The 21510-nt window shown below is 46.4% G+C and overlaps 1 protein-coding gene across 9 annotated transcripts in view; it reads left to right on the top strand.

Annotated features, from left to right (window-relative positions):
* ADAT1 (adenosine deaminase tRNA specific 1) overlaps positions 1-17894 on the top strand; it is a 31026-nt gene extending 13132 nt beyond the window's left edge. For 4 of the 9 annotated variants that reach the window (XM_019413130.2, XM_019413131.2, XM_019413132.2 and 1 more), the window contains 3 exons: positions 603-702; positions 6204-6290; positions 8883-10241. In XM_019413130.2, the coding sequence (XP_019268675.1) occupies positions 603-702; positions 6204-6290; positions 8883-9015 (320 nt within the window). In that variant the 3' untranslated portion in view covers positions 9016-10241. Of the gene's footprint in view, positions 1-602; positions 703-5566; positions 5722-6203; positions 6291-8882; positions 10242-15996 lie in introns of those variants that run through there. The other 5 variants (XR_008423564.1, XR_008423565.1, XM_019413135.2 and 2 more) reach the window with 5 other exon arrangements.
* Positions 17895-21510: the final 3616 nt, after the last annotated feature.

The following is a 21510-nucleotide window of genomic DNA, read 5'->3' as shown; positions in this document are numbered from 1 at the left end:
GGATAAAGAAGAGGTAGTGTATATACACAATGAATATTAGTCATAAAAGAAAAATGAAATCTTGCCATTTGCAACAGCATGGATGGAGCTAGAGAGTATTATGCTAAGTGAAATAAGTCAGAGAAAGACAAATACCATATGATCTCACTCATGTGGAAGAAACAAATGACAAAGAGGAAAAAATGGAGACAAACCAAAGAATGACTCTTAACTATAGAGAACAAACTGATGGTTACCAGAGGGTAGAATGGGGGAGGATGGGGAAAATAGGTGATGGGGATTAAGGAGTGGAAGAAAAGTCTGTCATTCTTTATTAGGGCTGTTATGAGGATTAAATGAGAAATTCTATTTCATTCAATTACCTTGTGTCCAGCGTATGATAAATGCTTAATGGTTATTAGATTTGATGATGATGGTGATGAATCACAACCTCTTTATATTACCATATTCTGGAGGCCATCCATCACAGTGGCAACCATTGACTCTGATGTCATGTCCAACTCTCCTGAATCTGCAGACGCAGGGAAATATTTTTGTTAAAACACCTCTGATGTTCACAGGAAACTGAACGGTCTTAATTGCAGAATCTTGTCTTTTCATAGCCATCAGCTGGAGTGCGGTTCCTGAGCAGCCGCTGGATGTCACTGCCAATGGCTTTCCACAGGGAACAACACGGAAGGCAATCAGGTGCCTTCAGGCCAGGTACAGCATATTGGGGCAGAAGGAGATGGTGGCTGTGCAGTCGTGTGTTACCACTATCTAGTTCCAGAACGTTTTCATCTCCCCAAAAAGAAACCCCGCACCCACTGGCTGTCATTCCCCATGCCCTTCTCCAGCCCCATGAATCTCCTTTATGTCTGTGGATTTGTCTGTTCTGGACTTCCCACTACATGAAATCATGCAGTATGTGACTTAATTTACTTAGCCTAAGTTTTCAAGGCTCATCCATATCGTAACATGTTATCAGTCCTTCATTCCTACATTCCATTGTCTGGATCTGACCACTTTTTGTTTCTCCACGCTTCTGTTAATGGATATTTGGGTTATTTCACTTTGGGGCTGTGGGAATAATGCTGCTGCGAACATTTATAGAATCTTTTAGGTGGACGTATGTTTTCAATTCTCTTGGGTATACCTTGGAATGGAATTGCTGGGTCATATGATAACCTCGGGAGGTTTTTTTGTTTTTGCTTTTTTTGAGGAACTGCCAAACTGTTTTCCATAGTAGCTGCACTATTTTAAACTCCTACCAGCAATGTATGGGTTTCAATTATCCTATATCCTTTACGACACTCATTATTGTCTCTTTTTATTGTAGTCATTGTGGGTGTGAAGTGCTATATGATTGTAGTTTTGCTGTGCATTTCCCTAATAATTGTTTGAGCTTCTTTTGATGTTGAGCATCTTATCATATACTTATTAGCTCTTTGTATATCTTCTTTGGAAAAATACCTATTCTGATTCTTTGCCCATTTTTTAACTTGGTTTTATTTATCTTTTATTGTTGAATTATAAGGTTTCTTGATATATTCCGGGTACTAGTCCTTTATCACAGATGTATTTGAACGTATTTTTTGTCAGTTCTGCGGGTTGTCTTTTCACTTTTTGAAGGTGTCCTTTAAAACATGGAAGTTTTAAATTTTGATGAAGTCTGTTTAATCTGTTTTTTCGTGGGTGGTTTGTGCTTTTAGCATCACAGGTAAGAAACCATTGCCTGATTCAATATCACAAAGATTTGCTTTGTTTTCTTCTCATAGTTTTATAGTTTCAGCTCTTAGGTTGATGACTTTGATCCCTTTCGAGTTAATTTTTCTATAAGGTGTGAGGTAGGGGTCCAACCTCATTCTTTTGCATGGGGATATCCAGTTGTCCTGCCACCATTTTTTTTTTTTTTTTTTTGGAAAGACTGTTCTTTCCCCTGGAAAATCTTGAAAAGAACACTTTCTTGGGCTTTACCACTAGGGATTCTGGTTTCATAGGTCAAGCTTGGAAGCCAAGAATCATTTATGAAGCTCCACAGTGATTGGCCTGGCAGAAAGGCAACCATGAAAGCAGGACTTTTTGTCTTCATATTGGCTTCGACTGAAATGTACAACATGTAGTCTGCTAGACATGAGACTCCCTGTGTGTTTCAAGGGTCATGTATCTGCCGTACTGGTTTTTCTTCTTCTAAATGCTCAGCAGATCCTACTCTACTTTTCCCTCCCAGTGAGCCACTGGTAGTCTTCAGTAGCCTGTGGCTGGGACGGGCTGTAGGGAAATGGCCTCTCCACCAAAGGCATTTACATCTCAGATGGACTGAGCTGCCACTGAGTGACTGTTGTAGGCTTTCTACCTTTTACAGGTATAGTTAACCCTTGAACTATAACCCTGGGGGGGTTATGGGTTCTGACCCCCCTTACAGTTGAAAATCCATTTATACCTTTTGATTGGTCAAAACCTTAACTGCCAATAGCTTGCTGTTGATTAGAAGCCTTACTGATAACATGAACACTTGATTAGCATGTATTTCATATGTTGTATGTAGTACATACTGTATTCTTACCATAAAGCAAACCAGAAAAATGTTATTACAAAAGTCATAAGGAAAAGACATGTATAATACTGTATTTATTGAAAAAAATCCTTGTGTCACTGGACCCCGCACAGTTCAAACCCATGTTATTCAAGGGTCAACTGTAGTTCTTTTCACTCTTGAGTTGCTTTTCCATTTCTTTACTATGTCCTTAAAAAGAAATTTTATAATTAAAGTTCACAGGTGGATTTGTTTCTTCTTTTTAATATGCTTATTTGCCAGCCTCAACACAGACAAAAATAACTTATATAGTTTTAGACCTTAAAAAAGAAGGTTTTGTTCTCTGCAGCCACTCAGCAGGGTCCAGATGGCCCAGTCTGCAGACCCAGACCCTTTCCTGTTAGCCCAGGCTGTTGAATTGAGTGATATTAACAAACTTGTTAGGGGTGGAGGTTTTGGGACCAGTTTTTCCCCCGAGGACCTCCTAGTTTCAGGCCACTGTTTGCATCTCCCAAGGGACCAGCTCTCAGCCACAGACCAGGGTGTGTGAGCAGAGCAGGTCCTGCCTTCACCGGGACCATGTTTCCTGCAGAGTTCCAGCTCTGCTCTACGGCAGCGACAGGCCCACAGCAGCTCCCCCTGGCCCCACCCACCTGACGGTGGCTCCTGTTTGTGCTTCGCTCAGGTCTAAATGCTCTTCTTCACTAGGAGTCCACACCCTCTTTTACCTTGAACGTTCAGCTCAACCACCACTGCCTTCTGGTTGCTGTAGGTCCAGAAGGTCCAGGTTCGCTGCCTCCTGGAACCTCTCTTCAAACTCCTGTAGTGCTATATTCTCTGGCTTATACCGATATGTCAGTGCTTTCTGTTGATGAGGAGTACCTCATGTTCCCAAACTCGCTCTGGCTCCCGTTACCCACATGACTTTGAACGAGTCCAGTTGCATTCCGGGCTTCCGTGTGTCCATATCTGTAAGATGAGGATGTTGGAGTAGATGATCTGAGGTCCCTGATGCGGTGTAGGTGTCTCTCCATTTAGGAGGCAGACTCCTTGCAGGGAAGAAGTGTATGGGGGAAAGAGCAGGAGCTTTGCAGTCCAAGAGACTGATGTTTAATTCCTAGTTCCCTTCCTCTCCAGTGTGTGACACCTTGGGCAAATTACTTTACTTCTCTGAGCCTCCGTTTCCCCAACAGCAAAGCAAGGGTAACTAAGAGTATGTGTCACCCAGGAACATGGTGAGAAGTGAAAGCGAATGTGGTGCAGGCTCGCAGCAAACACCTTGTTAAGGTTGGTTTCCCCTTCAGTTGCCCAGTGAAGCTTCATGTTATGTGCAGAAGAGTCAGCGTTTCTTTTATTCTAAAGAGTTACAGCTGCTGGGGAGAGAGCAGGTTCTCTCACTGCTCATTCCCAAGCCCTGGCATCCTAGGACCACCTTCTTTACCACCACGGGGCATATGAAAGCAGACGGATGTTAGAGACATTTAATATGCTAACACAATACGAGAAGAAAATACTTAAGTCTTTGTGTTCTTTTCCAAACAACGCGATGATAACACACCAGGTAAAAGACCCTCATTTTCAAGAAGCTTCATTTTGCTCTTGTCCCTAAAGTGGCAAATCCTTATTCCACCCCAGAGCATCCTGGAGACATCATTTACGTGGCTTATTGGATTATAAAAGAAAAGCATGAGGGGTTAAAAACAACAACAATAACAACAACAACAACCCTAAGTGTGCCTAAATATGTTAAAAGATAGGGCTAGATTAAGAACACCTACGTAAACCTGTGTCATCTTTAAGAAATTGTTTATGTATATATAATTTTCCTAGCTCTCTGATGCCCCAACCAGCAATGTCAACCAACTTACCAGGGAGAGCCTAATATCTAAGAACATAATTGTTGCTGCTGAAAGGAACCAGGGCTCCTTGGAGAGAAGTAGCTAGCAGCCAGGAGGATTGTTATGTTCCACAAATGACATGAGTGGTTATTACTGAGTAGGTCTCATTGGCAGAGGAATTACGAGTATGGCCACTCTGTTCTGCTGTTGATTAGGTCTTGAGAAAGGCCTTTCTTCTCTGGAGGGAGTTCTTGTTCAGCAGAGGAGTGGTTCCCAGCATCCCCCGTCTGTATAGATATAATACCTTAACATCACTCACAAGGCCATTCGCTTAGGCCAGAAACATTCATAAGAGAAAGTGCTGTTTGTTCCTCCAGAGGGAAGAATGCTGGAAACATTTTCAGAGCTGGTCTCAAGAAGCTGTGAAAGCAATGCCCTTGTCTTTTTTTTTTTTTTTTAACATTTATTCATTTATGAAAGGCAGAGAGAGACAGAACGCGAATGGGGGAGGGACAGAGAGAGAGGAAGACACAGAATCCGAAGCAGGCTCCAGGCTCTGAGCTGTCAGCACAGAGCCCGATGAGGGGCTCGAACTCACGGACCGCGAGATCATGACCTGAGCCGGAGTCGGCCGCTTAACCGACTGAGCCACTCAGGCACCTCGATGCCCTTGTCTTATTCTTGATTTTAAGGACATGAATTTGCTATAGGTTTTTAATGATACCCTTTATGAATGTAAATGCTGTCTTTCCTAGTCCTCGTTTGCTAAAAGATTTTAAATCATTCTGTGGCTGTTGAATTCTCACAAGTGCTTCTCTGCACATTTTTTCCTCATAATGACATTACATTTCTCTTTTAATCTGTTAATGAGATAAGTTTCATTAGTTTCTTGGCTTTGGGTTTTCTTTTTACCTTTAAAGGAACCTTACATTCCTAAGCGCCGGCAGCCACTCGGGCCCAGTTCAAGCCCAGGGAGAGTGTGAGGGCTCAGGACCCCCCCTAAGCGATGATTGCTGCATTGTAGCCTCAGTGCCCGCCAGGTGAGGGAACTCTCTGGCAGAACGTACACTTCCCTACTTCACATATACCTATTGTGGCCACAGGGTCCGAGCTGATGGACAGCTCACATGGACAGTCTGTGAGGACGGGGAAGGGTATGGTGTGTAAAGATGAGACAGCACCTTCTTGGCACACACGTCTGCCTCTGCATCAGCTCGTGAACCGCGTATAGCGAGGAAAGAAGGAGGCGCACACGGTCCAGATCCCGGCAGCCTGGATGGGCAGAGCCAGGAGAGCCCAGTTGGGCTGGTGAGGAATCCGCACTCACTTCCTTCACTGTCCCGAGCTGTGGCCTGCACGAAGCTTCATGTTAGAAGCAAAGGAAGGCCCACAGTGCCCGCAGGGGAGTCTGGAGGCTCTGCCTCCGGTGCTTGTCCGAGTGGACTTTGTAACCGTGGTTCACGTGGGGAGCACCACTCAAGCTTGAAACCCAGCTTCAGTGTCGTGAGCGGTATCACCCACAGGGCCGGCGCCCTTAGGAAGAAGTAGCCCAGCATGGCTGGCAGGAGTCCTGGGGGGAATTTAGTAATCCCACCTCTGTTGTCACCCCATTTGAGACTGTCACCTTCATGATTTCACGGCTGATGACATTTCTTAAGAGGAGATTCACTTTGTTAACCTCACCCCAATCAGGTCTACATTTTCTTCATGTGAAGAACAGGTGGGGGGGGTGGCGTTCCTGCACGTTCAAATTTAAGAAAGATACCAGGGGAAGCCCGGTGTCCCTGACAGGGGCCTGGTGTGTATCAAACACTCATTAAAAATCTTCTTTGTCTTGTCTTTCCAAACAGATCCCAAATCAGCAAAGTGGAACTCTTTAGATCATTTCAGAAACTGCTAAGCAGTATTTCAGAGGACAAGTGGCCAGACTCCCTCAGGTGACTCTGTTGACCCATTTTTTTTTTCATATTTAGGACGACTTGTGGTTTAATTCTGGTTTACAAATGGCAGGAAGCTTTGGCAGGAGTGGTGGCTCAATGGGCCAGTGGGCACTTAGTTATCACCCGCATGTGCCTCTGTCCCCCGGGCTCCGATTGCAGGTGCAGATCTGAGGTGTACAGGAGGGGTGGTTTAGTGGTGCAGGGTTACAGAAGACTGGGGGGGAATTGGGGCTTGGTCTGCTCCAGGGCCCCCCTTCGCCCCCCTCCAGGTGGAAGGCAGGGCAGACATATGGGGCTGGCCCTATTGCTTAGAGGGCAATAGAGTCTATTAGGAACATCACTCTTCTCTTCCTCTGCTGCAGCTTTACAATTGAAATTGCTCCCAAAGAGGAATGTAGAGAACTATAAAACCACTCCAGGGGCCGGTGGGTGGGTAGTCCAGACACTTAGCTACTCAAGGTCAGTGCCCTCACTTCATACGCCAGATGCAAGCTCCAGGGCCCCCAAGCCCCTCACGCTTGGGACCACTGACTGCAAACTCAGGGGCTCCTGCTACCCCCTTAAGTTCACTAATTCACTGGAACAACTCAAATTCAGGAGTGCACTATACCTACAATTACTTTTTATTCTAAAGAATATAGATCAGGACCAGCTAAAAGAAGGGACACACAGGGCACAGTCTGAGAGGGTACCAAACACAATTCGTCTGTGTCTCAGGATGTGTCACCCTTCCAGCACATCACTGTGTGTCACCAACCAGAAGGGGACCCAAGTTTCAGCGTCCAGTGTCTTCCCTGTGCTTGTGTTACATACACCTGAATGACTCATTGACCACATGATGTGACTGAACTCATTCTCCATCTTCCCCTCCCATCAGGAGGTCAGACCAACTCCACTCTGTGGTTAGTCTCTCTGGCAGGGCCAGCCCCATCCAGATCTCTCTAGGGCCCACCAGGAGTCACCTCGTTAAGTATAAACTCAGGTGTGATCAGAGGGGTCCACCATGAATAACAAAGACATTTCTTTTTTTTTTTTTTTTAATGTTTATTTCTGAGACAGAGAGAGACAGAGCATGAGTGGGGGAGGGGCAGAGAGAGAGGGAGACACAGAATCCGAAGCAGGCTCCAGGCTCTGAGCTGTCAGCACAGACCCCGACGCGGGGCTCGAACTCACAAACCGTGAGATCATGACCTTAGCCGAAGTCAGTCGCTCAACCAAGTGAGCCACCCAGGTGCCCCAACAAAGACATTTCTACCCCTTGGGAAATCCTGGCGGTTTGAAGGTTCCCTCCCAGGAACCGGCAACAAGACCGGCCAAATTCTTTATTGTACAGCAGAGGGGAAGCCAAGGTGTTGCTAGAAAAGGCTATTTGAAGAGGCTGAACACTTGTTATCACCGTCATGCGTACTGCTGTTGGTAGTGATGCCCTCCAGTCAGTTTGGTCAGGAGTCACTCTGCTTGTTTTTTTGTCTGGAAAAATGAATCAAACTGACCAGGAGGTTTCCATACATTTTATGTGTCGGTGAAAACAAATCTGGACTGAGGTCAGGAGAGACTTTACTCAAAAGGATCATTGCAGTAAGAGAGGGGCTGTTAACAGCAGCAGCAGGACTGATGCCATAGCAAAGACACTCCAGTCCTAAGGTCTGTAAGCCTCCAGGGCAGGCGGGAAGGAGTAGCCCTTTGTGGGGAGCAGTGAACAAGGCTGGAAAGAACAGGGCAGGGGGCATGGAATGCGCAATTGGTGTGATGGGACGAGTAGACAGGAAACATCTTTTCTTGAGATCAGTCAATTGTCAGGAGGAGCCATTAAGAATAGGTCCCTGCATATTGTGATGCTGGCTCAGGCTGAGGGTGGGTCATAGTTCAGGGTTGGGAGGACAGAAGCATAACTAATGTTGGTCAAGGAAGCAAGAATTTTGTCGAGATTGGCGTGTGGATGGAAACAGTTCAGCTAGTCATTATGAGACAGAGAATGGGAGTTTGAGGGTCTGTCATAGGTAAGCCAAGGGGGGGCATCCATGAGTCCTATCTGGGTCTTACGGGGAACGGGACTGTGCAGTAAGCCATTTCCCAGAACTCTTTAAACCAAAAAGTAGATAGTTATTCTTGTGTTATCTGATAGCAGGAGGACCAGACAAGACTAGCATTGTTTATTCTCACCTGGTTTTTTTTTAATGATTATGTATTTATTTTAAGAGAGTTCACACGCAAGCGTGGCAGGGGAGGGAGGGCAGAGAGAGAGAATCCCAAGTAGCGTTCACGTGGTCAGTGCGGTCAGCGTACAGAGCCCAACATGGGGCTCGATCTCACAAACCATGGGATCAGGACCTGAGGCAAAAGAGTCGGACGCTTAACTAAGCCACCCAGGTGCCCCCTTTTCTCCCCTATTTCAATCCGTGTTGCTTTCTAGTGAATTTCCTACATTGGAGAGAGAGAGAGTAGCTGTTGGAAAGCGTACCAAAATCCTCCCATTCCTAGATCTGTTCCTAGTCTCTGCTTAGACATCTGTCCAGCTGATTGCTCAGTTGGCCACCACGTTGAGCTGATCAGTGAGAACCTGTGTGCTTGGCGGTGTGTGTGCATTAGGGCGCAGAAGCTAGAGACCTACCACGAGTACAAGGAGGCTGCGTCTACTTACCAGGAAGCCTGGAGTGCGCTCCGAAAGCAGGCCTTTGGATCCTGGATCAGAAACCCACCGGATTATCACCAGTTTAAATAAGAAGGGCAAACTGCAAAGAGCTTATTAGTAGCAGAGTGTTTTTCAGCTGCTCACACTGGACGGCTTCTTCCTTTGTGCTGGACAAGCCTTAGCTTTTCTTGTGGCTGAGTCAGGAAAAAAAAAGTCTGCCATCTATCAGAGTGACATATCTCTTCTGGGTAATATGGACAGAATCCTGAAACATGGAACTATCCATTCTTGACTGAAGTATCTCTCTCTGCTAAAACATCACCTCGCTGATGCCCTTGGCATCTGTCCTAACATGTGTTATTGCTTCTCTAAAACATGGAGTAAGAACTTGGAATGTGACGCTTGAAAGGTACTCTGCAGCAGCTCCGCTCTGTGTGTTCCCACGTTGATCTGGCAAGTATTTCTTGGGCTGAGATGGTGTCCAGACCTCTGCAAGTTTTAGAGCTTCCCTTGGCATAGTGGACATGTGCCGTTTCTTCCCTCGGAGGGTCATCCTTTCCTGCTCTATCCGTGGGACGTGGCTGAAGCAAACCTCACTCCCCAGCTCTCAGATTGTGAGGCAGCGCCATACAATCCTGGAACTACTGCCAGGGCGAGCAGGAAAGATGCTGTCTCCTCTCGGATCAGAAGCTCCAAGGACCACAGACTCGTGGGACTGTCTGTGGCTGCCTTTGCCTCCACACAGAGGCAGCCAGCTTGAGAATGAAGGCAAGAAAACAGGAAACAGCCAAAAGCATCGGCTCCCGTGACCTTGTTTGGATGCCTGAAGCCAGTGCCCAGCCTGGACTTCAAGTATGTGAGATAAATTCATACGGCTGTTTGGGTTAAGCCTATCTGAGTAGGTTGACTGTGGCTTTCAAATGAAAGAGTTCTGTCTAAAAGGCCAAAAGTCCATATAGCAAATCAGCAGCAGACCTAGCTACCCATCCTCTTTTAACCACTATCTAATATTTAACTCTCAACCTCTCTGCTCCTTAAATTATTGATGGAAAGGGAAGTTCTCCGTGTCAGGATTATCCAAAGCTCTTCTCAAAGTCCTTTAGTATCTTGGTATAGCTTTTTTTTCTTTTAAGATTTTATTCGTAAGTAGTCTCTACACCCAGTATGGGGCTTGAACTCATGACCCCAAGATCAAGAGTCACACACTCCACCGACTGAGCCAGCCAGGCGCCCTGTCATTCTTGTATGGCTTTAAATGTTTTTTAATAACAGCTTTATTGGGATATAATTTACATTCCATAAAATTTACCCATTGAGAGTATACAATTTAGTGGCTTTTAGTATATCCACAGAGTTGTACAACCATCACCATAATTGTAAAACATTTTTGTTCTCTGTTAGAGGTGGGGGACCCTCATCGACCCAGTATGGTTCCCATTAGCCAGGCACTCCCCCTTTTCAGTCAGCCCCACCCTCACCCCAGTCCTAGGGCTTCTTAGGTGATTCTGCGTACTTCTGTTGCACCATATCAAGAGGAACAGGACATCTGGTTGTCCTGCTTTCAGTGAGTTCGCAGTGGGCTCAGTGGGCTCAGCTTATCTATCCCGGTAGGAAGTTCCCAGTCACCCTTTCAGCTCATGGTTTTAGCAGCAGTGCAAGGGATCCCCGGGACCACCCTCAGGTTTGATGGTTCACTGGACACTCATGGAATGCAGCAAAACTGTTGTAGTTATTATTTATTTCAGCAAAAGGATACAGATTTTTTTAATCTTTTTTTTTAAATATTTTTTTGGGGGGAGAGGGCAAGTGGGGGAGGGGCAGACAGAAGGGGACAGAGGATCTGAAGGAGGCTCCGTGTTGACAGGCTGACAGCACTAAGCCCATGTGGGGCTTGAACTCATGGACCACGAGATCATGGCCTTAGCTGAAGTCAGATTCTCAACGGACTGAGACACCCAAGTGCCCTGAACGTTTTTGAGAGAGAGCAGAGCACGTGGCGCACGCAAGCGGGGGAGGGGCAGAGAGAGAGGGAGACAGAGAATCCGGAACAGGCTCTGTTCCGACAGCCTCAAACCGTGGGCTCAAACTCACAAACTGCAAGATCATGACCTGAGCCACCCAGGTGCCCCTGAAAGGACACAGATTAACGTCGGCAGAGAGAAAAGGCACACGGACACAGTCCAGGTGCAAGACTCTATCCTCCCTGTATCAACCATGTGCTTCTGATGCTTTGACATCCAGGGCCTTGCTCACCCTGGAGAGACTGCCCACGGAGGCTAGCCAACTCCCAGAGATAGTAAAAGATTGAAACTGAGCCCTCCAGGGGCACCTTGGTGGCACAGTTGGTTAAGCGTTTGGCTTCAGCTTCAGCTCAGGTCACGATCTGACGACTTGTCTGTTCAAGCCCCACATCAGGCTCTGTGCTGACAGCTCAGAGCCTGGAGCCTGCTTCGGATTCTGTCTCCATCTTTCTCTCTGCCCCTCCCTGCTTGCACACTGCCTCTCTCTGTGTCTCAAATATAAATAAACATTAAAAAAAGAAAAGAAAAGAAAGTAAGCCCTCCAGAGTTCATACCCAGCCACGTGCTTTATGGGGCTCTCCCACTCTGGGCCACACTCCACCTGCCCTGATCGCCCCAGGTCCAGGTGCCAGAAAACCAGGGACAGCCCTTGTGCCTCAGAGACCACTGAAATGAGTCCAACTAGCCAGTCCCAAGTCCGCTTACCCTGCCCCGTCCTTTCCTCCCCTTTACAATAACGGCTCTTGTGCGCACGTCCTCGCTCCTTCTGCCTCCTGACCCACCCTGGTGCTTCTCCGTGTGACTCCTTGTGGCCTGGCACGTCCTCTCCTCCTGCATTTAAAAACTGTCTCCCATGGAGTTGCACACACAGCACTGAATTCCCCCAGAAATGATGTGTGACAGTATGGGCCAAGTGTTGCCAGCCTTGGGTGCTGCTAACATGCTGCAGTGCACAGGACAAACCCCGTAACAAAGGAGGATTTGGCCCACAGTATCAGTAGTGCTGAGGCTGAGAAACCCTGATCTAGAGATTGTGTTTTCAGGTTTCATGAAACACCTCCTTTTGTGGTTACTGCTCCAAATCTGTACACAGTTAACTTTGTTTCACTTTTCTTTTCTTTCTTTCTTTTTTTTTTGGGGGGGGGGGGGGGACAGGGGTGGGGAGGTGGCTTTTTAAAAAACTATGTAACCTCCTTTAAAAATTAAAAAAAAAAAAAACTATGTAAGGGGCACCTGGGTGGCTCAGTGGGTTAAGCGTCTGACTTCGGCTCAGGTCGCGATCTCATGGTCAGCACGGAGCCCAATTCAGATCCTCTGTCCCCCTCTCCCTGCCCCTCCCCTGCTTGCTCTCTCTCTCTCTCAAAAATAAACATTTGTAAAAAACAGAAAACCGTTTCTGTATTTTAAACTATTGAAACAGCAGAAAGTCCTCAGAAGTGGCATTGTACAGGAAGAGGGACTCCCCCAACAGATTTTAGGCAGCTGCGCTTGTAATTCCAGAGGGTGGTCTAACAAAACGTCTTCTGAAATTTGGCTCTTGAGGGAAGTTTACGCTCCAGCATCATTCCTTTGTTCTTGTTCACAAGTGGATTCTAATGTGTCTATGTTTGCATAATTTTTAACTATTTTTCTTCAGACTTTTAAAAATGTGGCTCGATTTAAATAAGTGTGTGTGTATATTCCATGTAGTCATTTCTGCCTTAAAGTACGGGGTGAAATGCCTTGTTTTATGGAGTTTGCTAATGCCAAGCATTAGCTCACTGTCTGGGGAAATGAAGCCGCTACGGAGAAAATGACCCACGCTGGCTGCCAGCTCGGCCTGGAAGAGAAGCAGGCCCGTCTGATCTGGCCGTGTCTGTGGCTGGTGGAAAGCCGCCTCCACCTGGACCTTGGCAATACTTGTTGGCTTTAAGACAGTGTTCTGAGCAAGCCTTAGCCAGAGTTTTCCAGTTTCTAAAACCCGGTTCCCTTGCTAGCTAGTTAAGTGGTTTAGGACAACGCTGAGTTTTCAACTACCACCGTCCTCTTGTGATGCCCGTGGGGAAGCCAGATGAGCTGGTGAGAGGAGGCCCAGTGAGGCAGGAAGGTCACCAAAACCAGGAGGTGGCTTCTAAGTAGGAAGATGTGCCCGTGTGCTCCCTTTAAAGGGCTCAAGCAGGTCTTCCCAAAGACAGCTGTCCTGGAGGAGAAGCGGGATACAGAAAGAGCCAGGAAAGCAGAGAGTGTGAAGAAAACTTTATTTTCCAAAAGTCCTTTTTGGACCGCATACTGAGGAATCGTAGTTGGCCTTCACATCTCGCAAACGTGAATCCCTTCAAACCTAAATGTGTCTGTACCGGGGTTAAGACTGACTTCCTGCAAGGCGTGGATCCAAAACAAATCCCAAGTAGCACCTGTGGTCCAAATGTGCAGACACACTAAAATGTGTGTCTGACACACTAAAAGTAATCAAGGGGGATAGAAATCAAAGAGTGGTTGTTGCCTGGTGGGGGAAGATGGGGGATGGGAGTTGAGGGAAAAAGGCCTAAGGGGACTTTCTGGGATTTGGGGAATAATCTGTTTGGATTGGAGTGTTGATGACATGGGTGTCAATATTTGTCAGGATGTATTAAACTCTCCACTTAAACCCTCTGCGCATTTTATTGTGTGTAATTATACGTCAACTTAAAAATGTAAAAAAAAAAAAAAAAAAAAAACCCAAACCAAAAACCTAGTCCTGTTATTTGCTATGGTAGAATAAACTTTGATCTGGATATTTAAGTAATTATGTTCTTTTTTTTAATCATCTTTTTTTAGAAGTTTATTTTGAGAGAGAGCGCACGCGCACACGAGACGGGGAGGGGCAGGGGCAGGGGCAGAGTAAAAGGGAGAGAGAGAATCTCGAGCAGGCTCTGCCCTGTCCGCGCAGAACCTGACGTGGGGCTCGTACTCACCAACCGTGCGATCATGACCAGAGCTGAAATCAAGAGTCACTTAACCACGTAATCATGTTCTAGTACCAACTCTACCATTACTTCTATGTGGGTGTGGGGAAAATATTTAATCTCTGACTTCTAACCTGTCACCGGTTGTACCAAATGGGGTCCCAGCAATTAGGATGCTTAGTTTTTTCAAGTGTGAGGTAGGACTTCTCATAGAAATTCTTAACGTGGTAAATAACGCAACGAGAAATTTTCTCCAGGAAACTGAGCCCATTGGAGCTTTGAGATACGAATGGCCTCAGGCATGTTAGTAACTAGAGAGGGATGGAAATAACTCTGTGTCTTCACCTAGTAACTCGGGTTCTGAATTTGGGTGTGGGTTTTTTGTCTCGTCTACTAACGAGCCAGCAGGGGTAGGAACCAGCTTTTAGAACTAAGCGCGTTCAGCATTGCTTTCCAGTCTCCAAATTCAGCAAAGTGTCTTAATAGGAAAAAGGCAAAGACAGAGTCACTCCAAGTGGGGACCCAGGCTGCCAAATGTTGGTCTCAAGCACATGTTCCCTGAACTTGGGCTTGGCTCCAAAAGGAGAAGAGCTCACAATGGAAACAGTGATGGCTGTTTGCTCAGGCAGCCAAGAGAATGAAAAGCGCATTGAAACCCAGCAGTGTCTCCATGGGGAGAGGTACGGTGGGCCCCTGGGTGGTGAAACCAACCTGACAACAGAGCAGGAGAACAGGGCCCATTCCCAGCATCCCCCTTCAGTTCAACAACAAGACCTTTCTGTGCAACCTCAGGAGATCTCTGAGAAATTATACCGTGGGCAACCCAAGCTTCGCTCGGCAATGGTGCTCACGCAATCCAGTTCACCCGTGGCTTGGTTGAATTCGATTCTGTTATTTGAGAGAAAAGAGCTCTTCTCGATGTACATTCCCTCATCCCTGCCAAGATTTCACCAGATTCCTTTTTTATTACTATTCCTTATGGACCGTTTTGACCTCCAGTGAGTCCCTTTTCGGCTGGGGTTTTTGTGTGTGTGTGTGTAATTTTTTTTATTTCCTTAAGCAATCTTTAAGACCAACATGGAGCTCGAACTCATAACCCCGAGATCAAGCGTCGCCTGCTCCAACTGAGGCAGCCAGGCGCCCCCTCAGCCGATGTTTCCACGCTGTACTTTTTGTTCTTGGTTTATCCAGTACCACTGTGAACCCCCCTCTGTCCTTGGCCCATCATAACTGCCAGGCTGAGAAACCAGCTGGCAGTGGGAGAAACAAGGCTTCGGGGCGATAGAGTGGCCAGATCCAGACCACAGCGTTCACTCATCTGTGTGGACACGGGCAGACCAGGCCGTGCAGCCCATCTCTTTGCCTCCTTCACGAAAGATGAGGGCCAACATGGGTCAGTCTTTTGCTTCCATACGGTTTGGAGGAATTCTGTTCTAAAATGGATGGTGGGGCACCTGAGTGGTCCAGTTGGTTAAGCATCAGACTCTTGGCTTTTGCTCAGGTCATGATCTCACGGTTCATCAGTTTGAGCCCCGTGTCGGGCTCTCCGCTGACAGTGTGAAGCCTGCCTGGGATTCTCTTTCCCTCTCCCTCTCTCTGCCGCTCTGCTGTTTGCTCGCTCGCTCTGGGAAGGAAGGAAGGAAGAAGGAAGGAAGGAAGGAAGGAAGGAAGGAAGGAAGGAAGGAAGGAAAGAAGGAAGGAAGGAAGGTGCATAAACTATGGTGCAATGGTTGCAAACCCAAATATTTCCAGGAGTAGGAAACTTTGTAAAGAAAGTAGGTGCAGTGAGCTGAGAAGTGTATTCCTTGTCCAATGAGGCGCCATTATTTTGTTCCAGCTGATTGTTGTCAGATGTTCAGAATCTGGATGTTTACTTTTTAAATTTTTTTTTTTTCAACGTTTTTTTATTTATTTTTGGGACAGAGAGAGACAGAGCATGAACGGGGGAGGGGCAGAGAGAGAGAGGGAGACACAGAATCGGAAACAGGCTCCAGGCTCCGAGCCATCAGCCCAGAGCCTGACGCGGGGCTCGAACTCACGGACCGCGAGATCGTGACCTGGCTGAAGTCGGACGCTTAACCGACTGCGCCACCCAGGCGCCCCTGGATGTTTACTTTTATGTCTAGGGGCCACAGAGAGACACAGGCCTTCGATGCGTATCCTCTGACCTAGCAGGGCAAGGATGGGTTGTGGCCATAGACATGACTTGGAAGTGCGGCTCCAGGATGTACTGGTTGTGTGATCTCGGATCGGTCAGAACATTCTCAGAGTGTCAGCGTCGAACTCTTTGAAGCGAGGGCAACGCTGCCCCGGCAACAGGGTCTCAGGGATAAGATCAGATCACGTAGAACACAGCCATGAGGAGGGCCGCCTAGCCGGCACACAGGAAACTCCATCCTTGGTATTTTAGCTACAAGTGACTCTTCAGTTGGCGAATCCTGATTTCCAGAGCTTTTGCTAATAAACCTAAGAGACTGTCCTTAGGAGGAGCCTACTGGACACGTGTTTGTGGAGCCTCTCGCTGCACACCAGGCACGCGCGTTTGCCAGCACAGACCGTCTCCGCTCCACATCTGGAAGCAGAGGCCTCTCTCCAGCTGCCAACGGGGCGAGGAAGCGAAGCTGTTGATCACAGAGGTATCTATAGATCTTCCCACTAACTGTGGCTTTGCCTCCCTGATGTCAACCGCCAGGATTGGGGTTTTCCTCCCTAAGGAAATCAAGATGAAAAGGGGAGCCAATTGCACTTTTTAAAGCGTTCCGACATTTGGTCTAATGAAGAGCAAGCAAGCCTTCTGAGAATAAGAAAATTAACATTGCCTCCTTCCAAATTCTCCTTGGAGATCCTTGGGCCACCATTGGGACTGGTGCCTGGGTGCCCAAAGCTGCCCCGTGCCCTCCCTGTGGCCACCGTGTGTTTCAGCCACTGCTGCAAAATTAAGACGCGTCAGTGCTTGTTACATAGGCTCTCGGCCCCAGGTCGACCAGCCCCCTGTGCCTTCTGAACACCCATCAGCATGGCAGGCATGACGCTGTGCGCCAGAGGTGCAGGGATAGGGACGATCCTCTTGTTCCTCCTTGACCGATGGGGAAGACGGGCAGGTGCCTTCACGGTGGAACAGCGCAGTGTAACGGTGGCCGTGATAGAGACCTAACACCCAACTGGGGGAGGGGCGCAAGGCGGACGGTAGGATCACGGTTAGCGGGCAAAGAGAAATGGTGGCGCCTGCGGGACAGTTTGCGAGAAGATCTGAGGTTCAGTCACCACATACAAAGGCCAGTGAGGAGAGCCGGGCACGACTGGGCTGGCAGAGTATGAGGAGCTCGAGGGGCACCTGGGGCAAGTCAGAGAGGACTTGGGGTCTTCTCCTGAAGACTCAGCACTTCAGGGATGGTGAGAAAAGGGTGTTGGGATGGAAGCGGCATTTTAGAAAGATCGCTCTTCTCTGCGGCAGGGAGGCTAGAATGGCAGGGGCAGGGATGGTGGCGGGGAGACCACAGATGGGGGGGTTACTGGAGTCATTAAAAGAGGAATGCTGAAGCCCAGACAGTAATGGTGTCAGGAGCCATACGGAGAGGACCAAGCAGAGAAATACACAGCAGCCGGTGGGGCTGATTGGCTGGTTGCAGGTAGGGGATGAGCAGGAGGGAGGAAGGAAGGAGGATGCTCCCGGGTTACTGCTGGGTGACAGGACGGACGGAATGTGGTGCCACGTATCAGGTAGGGGACCCAGGAAGAGGAGCTGCAAGCCGAGGATGATGAGCTCAGTTTCCGAGTACTACCTCGGGATAAGGACCAGGGGTGGGCACTTTGAAGGGAGTGGTTCGGGGCTCAGGAGAGACAGATGGACTGCAGACAGAGATGGGGGGGCCATCTATTTCTAGGAAGTCCTTGAAGATGTGAGTTAAGGTAAAATCATCCAGAGAGAATGTGGGTAGAAAGAGAAGAAACATGGACCCTGGCCTGAGCCCTGGAGGCCATGGAGAGCTCAGGAGAAAGCGGAGAAGCACAGAGAAGAGTGTGACCAGCCAGTTAGTAGCTTCAAGGTGGGGTGGGGGTGGGGGGGGGGGAAATAATCTCCTCCCCCACTGGGGGACAAGGTTATTTTTGGCATCCTCAGCAAGTACAGGGTCAGGGAAGTAGGAGCTAACCTCTCCTGGGCCGAGGAGGGAAGCGGAAGTGAGGGATCGAGTCCCCCTTGTGCTCTTCCTCGAGAAGGACCCGGTCTCTGTTCTTGCCGGTGTAACTTAGAAACAAAAAGCTACGAAATACTTCAAACATAACAATAAAAAGAATAACACCCACCACACAATCAGTGGTAACCATCTTGCTACATTTGCTTTGTGTTTTTATTTTGTGGAGAAATAAAATAGGACTAGTTGTTTTTGAGCCCCCACATTTACCTCCTGCCTCCCTGAGGCTGTTCCCCTCCCTCTGTTAGGTAGCCACCCTCAGTTGTGTGGTTTCTGCTTCCGTTACGTATGTCTGCATCTGTAAGTAATACGTACGATTATTCCACGTTTTTAAATTTGATAGAGATGATATCATGCTGACTGTTTCTGCATCTCGCTTTTTTCCTTCATCAGCACCATTTCGGGGGTCTGTTTCTGTTGACACGTGTAGCTGTAGCGCATTCACTTTACTGCTGTTGTAGTTTCCTTTATATGAATATACCACATAGCATCCCCTCTATTGTCCTGTTGATGAATATTATACATGGGTGGGGATATTTCTAGGCTATATACCTAGACGTGGACTTTGCTAAGTCATGGGTTATCTGCATTTTTAATTTCACTGGATATTGTGAAATTGCTTTCCAGTGTGATGGTACCAACTTCCACTCACAGAAGCAGTTTATGAGAATTCCAGATGTTTCACATCCTCCCACCATTTTTATATGCTGCAACATAATTTGGCCAGTTTGAGGAGTGTGCAATGATATCCCATAGTTTGCTTTCCATTGCATTTCCACAGTGCCACAGATACAACCAGTGTGAGACTGTATCTTTTAGTATAGAGCTTATGTACTGCACAACTCTAGGGGGCACTGTTCACACTGTAATCTTTGTGAAAAGCACTCTCTAGAGTTGGTGCAATGTGCCACAGACACAGTGGCCTTGAGTAAAGTTAAGGATTTTCTGTTGTTCTCCTTTGCCTGTTGTTCTAATTGGGCTATTCTATCTTATTCATTGGAAGAGTTTTTTATTTACTCTGGATGTAAATTTTTTTTTTAATTTATACCTGTTGCAAATGTGATCACTCTGTGGCTCCTGTTATAGTACTTTTTTCTTGTACAAAAGTCATTTTTTAATTAAAAATTTTAATGTACTTAAAGTTATCAGCTTTTCCTTTTATCATTTGTACTTTTGTATCTTGACTAAGAACTCCCTCCCTAGTCCAAGGCCATAGATATTCTAAACTTCTTGTGGGTTTTACTTTTCCACATTTAGATATTTGATTCCTCTTGTTATTTTTTGCATGGTGTAATATGGGGATTTTTTTTTTTTTTTTTTTTTGGATTTCCTTATTTAATCTCTATCTACACCCAACATGAGGCTCAAACTCACGAACCCAAGATCAAGAGTCGCATACTCTTCCAACTGAGCCAGCCAGGTGCCCCAGGATCCATTTTTTTTCCATATATAGCCAATTACAGAATATAATTAACTAATCCATCATTTTCCCTTTGATTTTCATGCCTTATGTATATATATAAGGCATGAATATATATATATATATAGGCATATATATGTGTGTATATATATATATATATATAACATTTTTTTTTAAGTTTATTTCTGTTATTAGGAGAGAGGGAGAAAGTGTGAGTGGGGAAGGAGCAGAGAGAGGAGCAAGTGAGAATCCCAAGCAGGCTCCACACCGTCAGCACTGAGCTGGACATTGGGCTGGAACCCCTGAACCATGAGATCATGGCCTGAGCCAGAGACGGATGCTTAACTGACTGGGCCACCCAGGTGCCCCCGTCACTGTTATGTTTTAAACACAGGTCTGTTTCTGGGTTTCTGTTGTGTTTCCTGGCTTATTTGTCTGTCTCTATTGCCATATGGTGCAGTGTTAATTACTTAACTACTGCTAAGATAAGTCTCCCCAGCTTGTTTTTCTCATCACCTCTTGGTTATTCTTGGCCTTTTGCTCTTCTAGTTGGATTTCGCATCAGTTGTCAGATTCCACAAAAAACAAACAAACAAACAAACAAAAACTGGTTGGGATTTTTATTGGAATTGTAGTATAGGTTAATCTGGAGCAATATGCATCTGTACAATATTGGGTGTTCTCATCGTCGAATATGGTATATTAGTGTATCTCTCCTTTTGTTTAGATCTTTTGTGTCCTTCAATAATGTTTTGTCATTTTCTCCATGAAGGTCTTGCATGACATTAAATTTATTCCTCTGCACTTATAGATTTTCGCTCCTATTGAGAATGAGATCTTTTTCCCTATTATACTCCCTAAGTGTTTATAGCTGGTATGTAGAAACAATATCCATATTTGTAACTCACCTGATATCCAGCAACCATGCTGAACTTTCTGACTTGTTCTAAGTTTTACAGATTCTCTTGGATTTTTCTGTGTAGATTATCACTGTCTACATTTAAGAACAGTTTAGTCTTCCTTTCTGATTTTTATGCCTCTCATCTACTTTTCCTCTCTTACTGTATTGCTTTTATGCCAGGACAGTGTTGAGGAGAAGCAGAGCAGTGACAGCAGTCTTTTTTAACAGCTTTAATTGAGAATATTGAGATAAAGTTCACATGCCACAAAGTTCATCCCTCAGACTTCACAGTACAATTTGTATTTGTTGACTGGTTCTTCATTTCTCTCCTGATTTGTCACGCCACCTCTGACGTATGTTTTCTATACAGCTCTATTTCTGGGTTCTGTTCCATTAGAATACTTGTCTATCCGAGTATCAGTACCTGTCATATTACCTTATTTACCGTAGCTTTAAATATTTGCTGTCGGGGCACCCAGGTGGATCAGTTGGTTAAGCATCTGGCTCTTGATTTCAGCTCGGTTATGATCTCACCATTTATGAGTCTGAGCCCTGCACTGACAGCGCAGAGCCTGCTTGGGATTCTCTCTTGCTCCCTCTCTCTTTCTCTCTCTCTCTGCCCTACCAGAGCATGTGTGTGCATGCACTCTCTCTCTAACTAAACAAACATTTAAAAAATGATAATAGTCATATTTGTAGATTTTTTATGGGTTCCCTTTATCAAGTTAAAGAAGTACCCTTCTATTTGCTAAGAGGTTTTTTAAAAGTTATGCATGGATTTTGAGTTATTTCTGGTGTTTTTTTCTTCATCTATGAGATGATCATATAGTTTTTCTCCTTCAGTTATTAATTTGGTGTATTTTTTTTTAAGTTTATTTCTTATTTTAAGAGAGAGAGGGGCGCCTGGGTGGTTCAGTCGGTTAAACGTCCGACTTCAGCTCAGGTCATGATCTCACGGTTTGTGAGTTCGAGCCCCACATCTGGCGCTGTGCTGACAGCTCAGAGCCTGGAGCCTGCTTCGGATTCTGTGTCTCCCTCTCTCCCTGCCCCTCCCCCACTCATGCTTTGTCTCTCTCTCTCTCTCTCTCTCTCTTTATCTCTCTCAAAAATAAATAAACAGGGGCAC

Source organism: Panthera pardus, unplaced genomic scaffold (genome assembly GCF_024362965.1).
Source record: "Panthera pardus isolate Hobbes unplaced genomic scaffold, ASM2436296v1 HiC_scaffold_19, whole genome shotgun sequence".
Classification (NCBI taxonomy): Eukaryota; Metazoa; Chordata; class Mammalia; order Carnivora; family Felidae; genus Panthera; species Panthera pardus.
This window is presented reverse-complemented; position numbering and strand designations above follow the sequence as displayed.